We start from the raw sequence: 15,221 nt of genomic DNA, 5'->3' as shown, positions 1-15,221 counted from the left end.
GTTTGATAACTGCTCTAAGGACCCGATGGAAATGTTTGTGGATCGTGCGGCCGGAACGTAAGAAATCATGCTTCACCACACAAATCTTTTTATGATGGGCCACAACACTAAGAAAAATAGCGACTTGCTCGGGTACGGTACAAGCCCTGCTTTCTGAAACTCCACCGGCATGTTGGAGCAAATAGCACAGCCGACCGAATGCATTACGGTCCATACGTAAGTTGCGAAGGCACGACTCATCGCTAATTGAAACTAGCCGGTGCAGGTGAGTAAGCTGTTCTGGTACCCGAAAATTGGTTAAGAATCTCGGAGGTCCCGTCCGGGGACGATGAGGTTTACGTGCGTTCAGGTGTTTTGTAACAGAAGTGAACAACGTGAGAGCGACTGTAAGCTCGTCGACGATTTGTTGTAAAATTATTAAAGCCAGAGTAACTCTTTGAAATGACCTCATCCTAAATATGAAAAACACTTTTATTGATGATGGCAGTAGTTTGGACGAATGCAAAACCAAGGAGGAGTGCAAATCACCAAACATTAAGTCACAACAGATCAAAACAGAGTAAAACGGCATATTCTTAACAACCAACCAAGGTACAGAATAGAAAATTTTAAGATAGTAAAGAGTATAAGGAACAACACTACTGAAACACCTTCCACTGAGAAAGTAATGGGTTGAAAGAAACCAACCTTAAGATCGAGAACGATGATAGTGCTGCCCACAAACAACAACGATTGTAACGAACCCACGCTGTCCGACGACCACGAACTCACCTTTAAGCGATGATGATGGTGGGTACCTGCTACAAGTTTGCGTACAAGCGGGATTTTGCAGTACTCGAGGAAAAAAAGGGTTTGAAATGAAAAACCGAAAGCGAAGTGAGGCGGTGGGAGTGACTACGAGGACAACGAAGTCATTTCAAGTGTTAATTTGAGGGTAATAATGTCAAATCGACAAGGATGCCGCGTCGGGATAGTTTGAATCCCACCCAAATTGGCTGGATTCTAATCAGCCGTTTAATCACACCATGGCCCGGGCTTTGGTGAGTAGTAACAGGCCGCCTCATTAGCAAGTAAACGGCTAACTGACCAGGATTACGCTGTATATCCCGCCTAATACTCGTTAGTAAACACGCCCGGGGATTCTTGAAAATCATTCACACTGACATGGTGATTCAAAGAGACAGAAACAATCAAGAGATGGTCAAATTTCAACTATTTTTTTGTGCCATGATGTTCATCTAACATTAGAGTTCATGTGTAATATTCTACTTCATGAAGAACAAGAACATCTGATCCTATCAAAGTAACGAGCATTAGATGCATTGTACTGTCGAAGAGTTATTATGAGTTTTTAGAAAATAAGGCATAAGGACGCTTGGTTCTTGAATCATAGGCCTCATGTTGAACTCAGCATAGCTAGCAGCCGTTCTGACTTCCTTCTTTGGAAGGACCATTTTCTTGCATAAATGTCCGGTTTCAAAATGAAAAAATGGTAGAACGTAAGACATGAACTAAAGCAAACGCGCGAATTCTGATTTGTAAGTTAACTGGAAAATTGCAACGTTTAGCATTAATAGAAAGAAAAGAAATCTGTGCAAGAACCGAACTGCAGATTATGTAACAATATTAGTTGAAAACATAAACAGGCACTTATGTAAATATTGTCGGGACTGATACAAACAGAAGAATCAACATGTTTACACAATATGTGGTTCCTTCTGGAATTGGAAGAAAATCCTCTTCTGCATAACCACCTAAGAACACAACCGATCTTCGTCTATCCCTTCCAGTGACTTTTACAGCAATGGCCTCTGCCAAAATTTGCAAGACTCATTCATCAATTGAAGGTGGTGGATAAATCTTTTGCCCAGCACTACATCAACCGCATCTCCCTTCACCAAACATCAGATCACTAAAATAATACCACCTCCATAAATCCCTGTAATTACATAGTTAGCGGAGAACAAGAAGGAAAAGATGCAGGTTCGGAGAAAACTACGTGCTTTTGATTTGGTGGCATTAAGCAAAGGTAGAAAGGATGCTTTGAACTGATAACCATTTGTGACGGGAAGGCATGAAAAGTAGGAAATAATAGATGGAATTTTTTTTTTTAGTTCTTATTCACTGTAGTAACTATAGCAAAATAAGACAGGAAAAAAACAGTAATCAGCATAGACTTCACAAGGTTTCAATAACAAGTTCAGAAAATATAACTGGGATGTTGAATAAGACAATCGAAAATGAACCAGAGTAAGTGGAAACTATACATAGAGAAAGGGAAACCAGAACAAGAGTGCCGATGTCTATCAAGAAACTTTGTAGATTTCTATAATTTAGTATATCACCAAATCAATGATGTCGGACTTCCATTCATGTACATAGACGTACAGCTCGTTAATGAACTTTCCGCTTCTTTCGGTTATGGATACCTGCCATAGATACCCTTTTTCTGATTGAGAACCATCTTGATACACAGAACAATTTTCTCCACCTGTTTGGTGGATTACTGATGTAAGTATCAGCAAATGCAACTGCTGTTTCAGCAATTTGTTCTTCAGCATTTGGCTCGTTTACAGGACAGTTGACCTGCCAGTCAAAGCTATCTTTTTGGTGGAGGAATTCATCAAAATCTTGAAACATGGTGTCTGGATTGAAAGTCCAGTCAGGACTACGCTGCAAGGGAATATCATGAATAATCTCCACATCATTAGTACTGAAGGACCCGAAATCTCCACCTTCAGTTTCTGTAATATAATTCATTGCTGAGCTTATGCTCTGATACGAAAAGCAGGATCTGCTGCTGGATTCTCCTATCATTTCAGAGGTTTCTGGGTTTTCACGGCCACCACCACGATAATTGGGGTTGAGATGATCTGGAGGGTCCATGGATGTAGTGAAGCCAGTGAAGTATTGCCGAAGAGAATTCTCATCATCAAAGGGCTTTACATTTCCCCAGTGTGCATAAGCAGATGCTAACAACTCCTGAACACTAGCCTGTTGTAAAAGTCAATTAAGATTGGTTGAAAACAATCTTGTGAAAGTGGAGAGTAAGAATGAAAGAGAAAAAGTGTATCTGAAGCATGCCTTGTTGTTCTCGGACAAAATATTGGTCGGAACATACTGGTTTTTCAAATACAATCCTAGAACCTGTCCAAGAACATTGAAAACGATCCCCATCTTCTGCTCAGAATTTACATAACAGTACATCCTTTTGTCACTTAGGCTTGCTCGAGCATTATTGACTGTCAGCTCCCACTTCTTTGGCCCCAAATTAACGATCTACAAGAAAGCAGCAAACTAATACTTCAGAGTCCAAAAACTGTGGAAATACGATCCTCAGCAACTTCTAGTAATTTTCTTTTTTTTTTTTTTTTTTATTAAACGTTCAAGATATTTGATGATAATTCTCAAGTTTGTTGACGACATGCCTTTGGCATATGGAGCTCCGAGTCACGGGATGCCAGAAGCTTGTCTTGCCAACTAACCAGTTTGGACAGAAATCATTTGGATTTGCATATCGAATCATAAATGGCCTCCAAAATGAAATTATGACTGTTTCTCCTGATGAAGTTGAATTTGGCCTTTTATCATGAAACTGTTAACTAATTCTGATAGAATCAAGTTTATCAAATATTTAAACATGGCAACAGAATAACTTATTGCTAAAAGTTGAAAATGTGAATAGCATAGATGAGTCAGAGGTATGGTCAAAAGGTAGATGAAAAGAGAAAAGGTTACGCTTCTGAGCTCTTCAGGATCTATCAGGAGTCGTATTAGGAAATCCTCCACGGTATAGATTTTATTATCTTGGAGACGTTTGTTGATCTTACCACCTTTGCGGATATTGACTAGTCGGGACACTTCATCGGACAGAGACGGAGTCTCATGCTTCTTGTAATCTGAAGACATAAAGACGAAAAGGAAAAGAGCTTAAAATGGATAAGAAGTAGCAAAACATGTTTTATAACTGACGAGTATGATAACAAGACGCAATTGCACCCAAATTTCAAGCAGAATTTCCTTTTTTCTCAAAGTAATACTTCAACAAAGGAAGCTAATAACAGTTACCCATCTTCGGAGGTCTATAAATGCAGATGTTTGAGAATCTGCATGTTTCAACAGATATTATTGTTCGGAATTCACTTGAATTGTAAAACTATAGCATCAACCACTAATGAGAAAAGCAATGGAGCAAATACAGAGATGGCTTACATTTGTTGCGGAAATCCTTTACAGTAAAGGATACTGTCTTGGCTTCCTTTATACGGGACTCATCAAATGTATCGACGACTCTTGCACCTAGTCTGAACACGGGTGGCCTTATTTTGCTTGCATGATGTCTTAACTTAATGTTCTCCAGAAAACCGATGCCTTTTTGTAGTTTCAACAGTACTTTTCCTGCAAGAAGAGGCTGCTTTCCTTCTATTTCTTGGACAATATTTTCATTATATTCTTGAACTGTCCAAGCATCTCCTGCCAAAGCATCAGGTTCTCCTTTAAGAAGAACTATTCCAACATTTGCAGAGGCTTCTGGTCCAACGTCAACAACATGTCCTGAAGACTCATCAACGATAACCACCTCAATAGAAGTGTCCCCTTCTCCTTTTATTTCCTCACCAGTCAAGATTACTTCAGAAATCCTGTTTCTGAACTCCAGTTTCATGTTCCTCTCTGAAGTCTGATTCCCATCTTTGACAATCCTGAAAATTAAGGATGTTAGACAATAATTCTTAAGATATAAATATTCGGCGGACGTTCTTGGTGAAGAGAAACAAATGCCTCCCACCTATTGATTCTAGTCAAAATCCTCCTTTTTGTGGATTCAAATTCCTCTTCAAACTGTAAGAAGATATCCAAAGAGCATATTCATGCACCCTTACAGGCAAAAGACATCCTTAATAGTTCAAAAATACAAAAAATACAAAAGATACATGAAAAAAGCTTACAATTTTGTGGATCAACTCATCCATGTTTATTAGCTCTTAGAAGCCAATAGATACTATTTTGTATTGATCATCACATTTCAAGCTCATCCTGCCGTCCCCCAGATCAAAACTGAACATGAAAAAGAATTTAGAACTAAACCACTCAGAAAAATAACCAACAGAACAAGGGCACAGACAAATCCTCTTTTCATCTACAGGAAGTCAACCATGCTACAAAATCAGACAAAATCTCCAAGAATGCTCAAGAAACAAGTGAAGCCCAGAACTGCACAAGCAACACTAATCCAACTTTTTGTTTATATACCCGCAATCTTGTCATTAGCTCCTGAAAAGACACCATATATAATTTCCTGAAGAACTAATCAGTATCACTTCAGTTCCATCTCTCCCATAGTTAACGTCTTAACGAGAAACTAAGCAGAAGAACAGAAAGAAAAAAGACAAGCCCATACGAGGATTTATACCTTTATCTTCTTTCACCACATATTTAGTGAATACTCATCAAAAAAAGCAAAAACTTTGTGTGATCATTGCATAGTTTGTAGTACTACCACGAACTCAATAGAAATGAAAACAAGATAAAACGGAAATTTTGAGTTACCATTTGAAGCATAAACACTTGGTCACATCATACTGACAACAAGAATCTTGATTTACCAACTATTGCAAATGTTAGAGAAAAGATTGGAACAATTATGACGGGTCGGCCGGTCATTCGGACATTTATGAAGTCCGCTTCGTCTTCCTCGAAATTCTTGGAGTATTTAATCATATGGACCCGCTGAAGAAACGTGTCGTCCCACCAATGGTCTCCAATGGATCACGTGGATTGTAACACCGCCGACACCGTCCCTCCCACATCTAGGACATCAATCTTGGTCTTGGTCCTACGTTCTCATGTCGTCACGTACGTACCCTACAAAATCCATTGGTTCTTGAACTTCTGGTATGATTGACTTTGTGGGTTGAAGTCAACTACCCAATCGTCTCGTTCTTGTTTTCTCTTCACCAAGGATAGAAGTCAACATTGCCGAAATGAACTCTTTATATATATAACAAAGAAAACCTCAGATCCTGCAAAGTCAATGATGATAATCTTGTCGAATGTTTCGGGGAAATACCTCGGATACTGCCAGATTCCCTGTAAAGTTTCCCAGCTACGGCAAACATCAAGAACCAAATCAGCCCAAGAAAGTAAGCGCGATGACTTTTGTTGAGATAAAATGACTTCTGTTGGGATAAATATGAACCTGAGCATCCCAAATCAATCAAAGAGAGGAACTTTCCCCACTTTTTTAGGTAGAAAAAATGGAATTTGATGAGACTGAATGACTAAGAACAGTGGAAGAAAACTATGGCTTTGATTCAGGTATGCATATGACAACTTTAATTACATTACAGCACTGCAAAGAAACAAGTATCTCGTATGTTATCAACATTTTTCAAATAGGTTAAAATACAACTATTTTTTTCGGGTTTTGACATATTATAAATATCTTATCGACGTTTAGAAAATCACAAATATTCTTAATTTTAATGTCTGTTCATTAGTTTTCATATAATTTTTGTGGTGGGTCAGCAAAAAAAATACTTATGAATTATAAATTATAATTTTACATATTTTTTAAAATTTTTTAAATTACTCTAAGAACTAATATGCCGAACGATTATTTACTTTACTGGCCTCGAATTATTTTATAATTTTTAAATATTTTTTAAAAAAATCAAATAAAGTAGTCTTTTCCAATTTTTTTTTTTTTATAGAGACTATACAATTAGTTTCTGCTTCAAAAAACATGTCTCAAACATCCCATGACGCAATCGACATCGATTTCTACTACCCAAAATATGTTCACTTGAAGACATCATATTTACGAGAACCATTTGAACAGTCCCAATTAATGGACCAAACACAAACTGCACTGCAATTGGCGAGTTAAGGGTAAGTTAAGTTGATTTTGGTCTAAATTTAAAAAGATTGTATTTTAACAATAGGGTTTTCGTACATTTTTCAATCAAGTTGGGGGACCAAAAATTTATTTTTCTTGTGTAATTAATTTTTTTTTAGTATTTTCTGTGGTTGTCTCTGACGCCTAATAGTTTATCACGTCCTTACTATTATGTCTGAATACCATGAAAATTATCTCCTCTTAATTAAAAAATAATATTTATTTTAACTAAAAATATTGTATTTGTATGATGTGAATACTATGCATTCATGATTAAAATATTTTTGAATTTATGAAGTGGTGTTTCTTGGCAATGAATGAGCAATTGCAGTGGAATTTCTTCATTATTTTTTAACTAAAAAAGATAATTAAAAACATTAAATCATTCAAAAAAAAAAAAAGAGTCATAGAAATTGAAATTTGACTTAAGTAGTCATAAAACATTTTTCACTATAATTAATAAATAAATTTATTATATTCGATATTTAAAATCTTGTTAATTTGAACGTGTTAGAAATTAAAATATTTTATTCATTTGTGACTTTTTTGTTTGTTTTCTTGACTTATTAAAACAAATTTACCTTGTGGTTTTTTATTTGGCCTTTATGAAGGCCCATTTTAGACCGAATTGCACTTCTAATTTCATAGAATTGGTTCAATATATTTAATTTTTTATCTTATGAAAATTTTTAAATAATTATAAAATTAAAAAAATTCAATATATTTAGTTCTATATTTTATAGAATTTTTCAAATGATTTCAAAATTAAGAAAACTCGATGCATTTAATTTCATAAATTTGGTAAAACAGAGGACTAAATATGACTGGGTTTTATCAATTTTTAAACTGTCTTCAAAATTTTCGTAAAGCAAATGATTAGATGTTTCAAAATTTCTTAATTTTAAAATAAATTTGAAGATCTCGTAAAGCAGCGGACAAAAAGGGTTAAAAATCCCCGATCCAAACAGGCCCAACCCCATTTTAATTCCCTTCATTGGGCTGTATTTTGTATTTGAGATTCTCAAGCCCACATATTAACAAAATGGGCTAAGGCCCACTTACATGAATAACACAAAGAAATATTTTTTATTTTAATTTTTTCAAATTGATTTAAGTACTATTTATGTTCTTAGATTCATATTTAAGAAAATATTTTATAGGCTTCATCTTTTTACTTATGAAGTAAAAAAAATAAAATAAAATGAAAAACCCAATCTAATTTAATACAACAACGTAAAAAAGACAACACTCTCTGCACTAATCTTTTATACTGTATTTGAATTGACGCATTTGAATATAGGATTTTAAACCCCTTAATAACAAATTCTTCATATTTATTTACATAATTTCATATTACAAAGCATTTCAAAATCTTTCAACTTTTATTTTAAACCATATTTCACAAAAAAAATTGATGAATTCAAATTCTTTTATTATGAATTTGTTTTAAATCCTTTCTTTAAATCATTGGTAAAAATTTAAATGCTTCCATTCAAATGCAGTGTTAAACTATGTAACTCTAATGTCAAATCATCAAACTCATTTCATTAGTGAACATTGTTATATATGATAATTAATAAACAAGATGATTTTCTCAAATATATATATATATGACATTGGGATTATAAATTCATAATATTTCCTAATATTTGTTAACTAACAAGTCAAATTTGCTGTATTTGCACCTTTGAATAATATTTGAATAAATTTATTGATGTTCTCATAAGAGGTTCCGGTAGGGGTAACTGTATCCTTAGCATTGTCCCTCCAACTCATAATAATTATAATACATAATAATTAAATTTATTGTAATTATTAATTTTACTAATTTATGAACTATAATTAATAATAACTTTAAAAATTTATTAATAAAAAAAAATACAGTCAACTGTTACATATATTATGATAATTACATAATGTTAAAAATGATCATCCGTCCAACAATTGCGTCGGTGGCGTTGAGGTCACCTTATTTCCTCAATCACATTCTCTGTTGGCTCATTTTGTTCATTATCATCATCATCGATATTAATATACAACTAACTTGATGTTGTTACAGAACTCGACTCCACATGATCACGATATGCACTAAATGAGGAAATGAAATTAGTGAAACGTTATATTTTGGTGTATATGATTGATTAATGCCAAGATCAAGATCAACATGTGCAGAATAAGATTCTGCATGACATGGCATGTATCGAGCTGATTGAAACCAATCGTCTTGTTGTGTCGGTTGAGGCACATAGTAATCTCGAAGTGTATTTGCTGTAGAACAACCAACTATATCCACCCCAACATTATCAAGTTCAATTGAACTAGTAGACATTTGACTACAACTTCTCCTTTGTTTGTAGACGTGGACGGAGTATTTTTATTTGTTGGTGGATTTTCTTTTGAATGCATGGTGAACTCACAAATATTGTCTAATGTAGCACTGTATTTGTCCAGCAACCTATTGAGAACTTCAACATCTGTTGGTTTAGGTTGAGTACTTAGACGAAATGATTATATCTATTGAGGCTGAAATATGTAGAAAATATAAATTTTAGTATAACTTTGAATATAAATAAAGTATTTTATAGTATATAACATACCACAATGTTCCTCGTGCATGCATCTCTAAGTTGGTACTCACTTTCCATATGCCTATTAGTAGATGATGAAATGAAACGATGTGTTATGTTGTTGTACCATTCTCGATATCCATGTTTTGTATGTCTTCCGTTGGAAATGGGTGGTCTACGCACAGTTGTGTCGTGTCGACTCTGCCATCTACTAATGTATAGTATGTATTGTAAGCCCCAATTTGTGCTCTATGCGCTTTACGAGAGAGATGCAGGTTCATGTACCGAGCATCTGGCATTTCGGGAATATTGTCTCATCCCAATTGATGAAGGACCCACTCGGGATGATGCATTTCCACAATGGCATAGAAAATTAGATGACATGTTGACGTTCACAACTCAGGGGTAAAATCAGTTACGTAGGCCATAATGTTGTCTAAGCCCATGTCATATGGTTGTCAAATAAACTGTAATAAATGAAATGATGTAATGTGTCTTTAATATTTGTATAGTTATATGTATTTTTTTAAGATTAGATACCTGATCATCCTGCACATTATCCAATATATGTCTTATGACCTAGACAGTTATTTGTACTGTCCGAGTGAAGTTGTGCCTACAGTTCCACGTTGCACCATATGGTGCTGCTGGGAGGAAATGATCATTATTTATTTGGACTTGATCCATATATAGACGTTCCGCACCAAGACTAAGAAAAAGTGGAATGATATGCGACCAAGCCCATATCTGTAAAATGATGTAAACTTGATTAGTTACTAAAATATTATTAAAAAAATATCTACCTATAAATGTAATAAGTTACTGTTACCTGTAGCAACTCCAATGCACCACCAATTGCTGTTTTGCCTTTGATGCTGGCATGGCGTAATTTCTTATATAAAAATGCAAAGATAGCACTGTCCCAACTGTAGTTCCTGACTGCAACTATTTCCTCTAGTTTTGTAAGATATAGTAGCGGTATCAGGTTTTCAGATGAATCAGGCCACATCAATTCTCCTATAGGAGCATTGCAAAGTAATGTGCATATTGTAATACAGTTGGGCGAGGCGTGTCATGCATAATTTTGACCGTCTTTGCGTAGTTCATAATTGCATGTGTATGCAACAATGAACCCTTAAATGCATCATCAATCGGACAAAAACCTAAAATATGTTTGGCAGTAATTCTGCCATTCAGAAGTAGATCTCTCGATATCAAGCCCTGTTACAGGTTCATCATCAATCAACAGTGGCCAAATTACTTGGACATCTTTAAGAGAATTGTGGTTCCCCCTACACGAAGGTGAAAAGCGTGTGTTTCAAGGCGCTACCTCTCCACTAATGCAGGGATGAGATGACAATCATATATGGGCTGGTGTAGTGCGTCAAGAACACAAACATGCGAGTCATGATCTTTAAAGTAATTTGAAAATGCACCATCTTCACATTTTGCCTGTAGCACTACATCAATGTCACCATCAGGAATATCATCAGATCTGTGTTATAATTGTTGGGACAACACATCACCATCACGTGCACCATATACTACTCTTTTATCCATATTTTTATAAATATATTTTTTGAATGTGTGGATAGAAATTTTGTAGAATGCACTTAACATTTTGTTGTTGAGGAGTGATGTATAGAAATCAATTTACATCATGCTAACGCGCATCAACGTGATCAAAGGCTGACTCGTCAACCTTTAATGCCATGCAGCACTGCATGGCAACTGCATGCATGCAGAAACCAACTTTATATAAACCCACTGCAGATGGATTGTGTCACGGGTCGAAAATTCGAACTTTCAACAAGTACACAAAATTTTATAATACTAATGAAGGCAGGCTTAACGTGGGAATGATTTTAAGAAATGAAGAACATTTAATCGAAGCGGTGAAAGATCACTCGATACAATATGCACGTCACGAGTATTTTGTAGTTGAGAATTCGCCAACCAAGTGAAAAGTGATTTATAAGCAGCGCACCCCAGGTATTTATATATGTGTATATATATACATATTTTGTCGTATAAGCATATACCATTAGTTGATTAATTGATTTTTTTTTTTTTTCAGATATGTGGTGTAGATGAGAGCTTCAGGATATAATAAAATCAAATATTGGACATTAACCAAATATGAGGGTGACTATACATGCATTCTAAATGATATGTCCCTTGAACATGATAGTTCAGACAAAGGTTATGTTGCTTCTTTGACAGGTGAAATGTGACCTCACATGGATGGACTCACTACCCACGTTGTCAAAATAGCCAAGCGAGAATGTTTATGTGGGAAATGGATTCAATTTGGCATCTCTTGCTCTCACGCTAGAAAAGAATGCGCTGCATACATGAGTAATGCTACTTCAATGGTGAATGATTATTATGATCTAATGGCTCACAGAAATACATATTCTAAGTCTTTTGAACCTTTGAAGTCGGAAGATTATGGGGTATCCGAAATTTAAGTTGGTCCACAACACTACTATTCGCACCTCTATACGTCCGGTCGAAACCAAACATCACGTATTCAAAACGAGATGGGTTAGCTACAAACACGTCAAAAACAACAAACCCAACAAAGAAGAGACACTTCAAGAAGATGGATTTTTTTAATTAATAAACTTTTAATATTATTATTTATTGTAATTAGTAAACTATTTATATGTGTATTCATTTAATTATTTTATTAGTTTGGATTTTAAAATTATAAATAAGTATATAAATATAATTTATATGAAAAAAACAAAAAGAAAATGTCCGCGACTCCCATTATTGAAGTTGCGAACATCCAATTACAATTTTTTTTTAAAAAAAAAATAATTTTTTGGTTGATCTGCGACTCGCATTATTAGTACTATATTAATTAATTTAAATATATTAGAATAATTTTTATAAATTGGGTAAATATCACTTTTGGCCCCTCAACTATGTCACTTATCTATATTTAGTCCCTCATGTTTCTCCCTCATCAAATTTAATCCCTCAAATTTATAAATATCATCGATTTTGGTCCTTTCCATTATCTATTCGTTAGTTTTATCGGATTTGTGTGGAAAAATAAATTGCTGCCAAAATGACCATAAATCAAGACCTAATCTGATGGACGGTCTCACCACTCCACCAAGTACACTACTTAATTATTTTACTAAAATTGAAATATTTCTTATACATATTGTAAAATAAAAACTATTTAAAAAATATTTCAAAATCATACTAAAAATATTAAAATCAACCAATATAATAATTGTCATCCTATATATCATGATAACAAAAATTAAAATATAAAACCAACCAAAATATCACAAACACAAAACAATTTCATAAATTTTATGTGTTGTGATTTATGATATTGTTTGGTGTTTGTGTTATTTTAGTTGGTTATATGTTGTGATTTATGCTATTTTGAGATATTTTTAACATGTTTTTTATTTTACAATTATGTTTAACAAATATTTCATTTAGAAAAATAATTAAGTGTTGTATTTGGTGGAGTGGTGAGGCTACTCATTCTTTCATGCTAGGTCACGGTTTGAACCAAAATTGGATAAGCGACATAATTGAGGGACTAAAAATAATATTTACCCAACTCTTTGCTTTTTTCCCCCCACCATCACCTCTCCAACACACCTCTTCACCTCTTCTTTCCTCACAATCTCTCCTCCATCTTTCTTGGCTATCACTCCCACCTTCCAAACCTCCTCGATGAACTTTGCGTTCATCGATTGATCGCTCCATTGCAGCACTGCCACAACCGGCACACCGAGGCTAAGTGCCTCCGGAGTTGAGTTCCACCCACAGTGTGTCAAGAAGCAGGCCACTGCCCGGTTGGCTATAACGTCTACTCGGTTGCACCATGGCACTATTATGCCCACAAGAGTTTTTAGGCAGTTTAGGAATTCACTTGGGAGGGTCTTGTTTTCGTGCTCCTTGACAACCCAAAGAAAGCTGAGTTTCGTCTCTATTAGGCCATAAGCAACTTGTTCAACCTAGTCGGCTGAAATTCTTGCCATGCTTCTAAATGAAACGTAAGCGCTCGACTCGGGCGGCATACCATCGAGCCATTTTGTGCAGATACTGCCCCTTGCTTTCCATAGGTTGCCTCCATATTCTGTGTCTGTCTTGATCTGTTCATCTAGGTAGTGTGATGGGATAATTGGACCAACCATCCACACTGCCAAAGGCCAGAAATGGCGCCTTTGCTACCTTAAAATTGAATAGGAACAAACACATAGTTATGTATGACTAACATGACAAAATATAAGCTGAACCTAATAGGAAAAACAGTAAATATGGCATCTTTAGCTATAGTTTTGAGCTTGTAATTATTGACACAACACTAAGACATTTTCTGCAAGAACATCTGATACTAGTAAGACGTTTTGTAACATTAACAAAGTTTACGTAAGAAAGTACCTCATCTTCAAGCTTCTAAAGTGTGTTGGCAAGAACGAAACTGTTCTGATCAAGGGAAGCAAACATCTCCATGATTGCTGTCAAGTAGATATTTGGAGGCTCCATAAGAAAACTAGGCATATGCCAAGAGGAGGAAGACCAGACAACAAAACGGGCACGCTTTCTGGCTTTACAGGTAAAGGAAGAAGCTCTAGATGAATTTGCCTGTAAATCGAGCTATTGCAAATCGAGTTTGTCAAGAACACAACTGAAAGAATGCCTAAGCTTTTGGCCACTTCAAGTCCCCAAGGAAGCAAGGAGTCGTATATAAGACAACGAATTGGTAAAGTTGAGGCCTCCGGACTCTGGATTAGCTCAATTAATGTCTTGGAGCCTATTATTCTGAATGATTCCAAGTAGCTTCAAGACTCGGAGCTTGTTTGAAGCCACCTTCGTCAACGCCATCAGAAATGGGCAGAACATCAATTCCATGTGCGTTGATGGAGTTGACGGTGTAACGGGTGGTAGCAAAACTAGCCTTCAGCTCTATGGAGGCCAAGCATTTGCAATCTGAAGGAGCGTATTAATATGACCTTGTGCAGGATATAAGAGCACAAGAACATGTCCCTTTTGCTTCTCCATTTTTTTTCCTCCACTTAAAGCTTCAAAATAGGGGATTCCTAGTGTTTATATAGTAGGTTTAGAGGTAAAGTATTCAAAAAACGGAGAAAAATTCTAACTCAAATCAAGTTTGACCATATCCAACCAATCACATTATGAGTATCATCAAGCTCCCCACATTATTGGTCTTTTTCCTTAAATTATACAGCAATCACATGACAACTTCACGAGAAAATAAAACAAATGGTTGTTTATTTTTGTGTGCTAATTGGAAAAGGAGCAGTAACTACGCATGATATTTCACATGCCAAAACAAGTACTTGACTACTTGATATTGTTGCATTTCAACCAAGCATAACTCAACAAAGGCTTATCTATTTCAACACCATGTCTTTAACTTTAATGGAATTGGAGCTGCAGTTCCATTCCTTCTCAACCACAGATTAATTCAAAGGAGGAATTCTCTCTTTAAACGCAATCATTGTCAAACGGGAACTAAATGAATCAAGAAGTCAGTAAGACAATTCATTCTCATCCAGATATACCATGGACGACTGGCAGAGGAGACAAATTTGTCTTAAGGTTAATGGTTCAGACAGTTGGCAGACAAACTGCAAGAATTCATGCACTCAACTCTTAAAATTCAAAGCAAAAATTATCAAGATTCCAAACAATTTAGACTAAATTTATTGTACTTTTCTTTCAGCCAACAAGAACTTTCCAACAAAGAACAGCAAGGG

General features: G+C 35.3%; 1 protein-coding gene across 6 annotated transcripts; it reads right to left on the bottom strand.

Moving 5' to 3' along the window:
- Positions 1-2,151: 2,151 nt before the first annotated feature.
- Positions 2,152-6,360, bottom strand: LOC105157172 (calmodulin-binding protein 60 A). Of its 6 annotated transcripts, none has more exons than XM_011073491.3 (8): positions 6,068-6,360; positions 5,548-5,988; positions 4,947-5,055; positions 4,787-4,839; positions 4,213-4,700; positions 3,739-3,899; positions 3,085-3,279; positions 2,152-2,994 (listed from the first exon to the last, which is right to left on the bottom strand). In XM_011073491.3, the coding sequence occupies exons 3-8, from the start codon at positions 4,968-4,970 to the stop codon at positions 2,395-2,397; spliced, it is 1,521 nt and encodes a 506-aa protein (XP_011071793.1). In that variant the 5' UTR covers positions 4,971-5,055; positions 5,548-5,988; positions 6,068-6,360; the 3' UTR covers positions 2,152-2,394. The 6 variants fall into 6 exon arrangements, with proteins under 6 accessions (XP_011071793.1, XP_011071794.1, XP_088735365.1 ...); XM_011073492.3 differs by having other exon boundaries at positions 5,548-5,949; XM_088879239.1 differs by having other exon boundaries at positions 5,548-6,360.
- Positions 6,361-15,221: the final 8,861 nt, after the last annotated feature.

The sequence above is a fragment of the Sesamum indicum genome, linkage group LG3, assembly GCF_026168435.1.
Source record: "Sesamum indicum cultivar Baizhima isolate 11 linkage group LG3, ASM2616843v1, whole genome shotgun sequence".
Lineage (NCBI taxonomy): Eukaryota > Viridiplantae > Streptophyta > Magnoliopsida > Lamiales > Pedaliaceae > Sesamum > Sesamum indicum.
The sequence above is the reverse complement of the archived record's forward strand: the minus strand, read 5'-3'. Positions and strand labels throughout refer to the sequence as shown.

What these genes read in the sequence shown, in the direction of transcription:
- LOC105157172 (XM_088879240.1), bottom strand. Translation starts at nt 4,970, where the DNA reads ATGGATGAGTTGATCCACAAAATT. An exon ending in AAAGGATTTCCGCAACAAAT is followed by an intron (nt 3,900 to 4,212) that starts GTAAGCCATCTC and finishes TTATGTCTTCAG; the next exon opens with ATTACAAGAAGCATGAGACT. An exon ending in ATCCTGAAGAGCTCAGAAGC is followed by an intron (nt 3,280 to 3,738) that starts GTAACCTTTTCT and finishes GCTTTCTTGTAG; the next exon opens with ATCGTTAATTTGGGGCCAAA.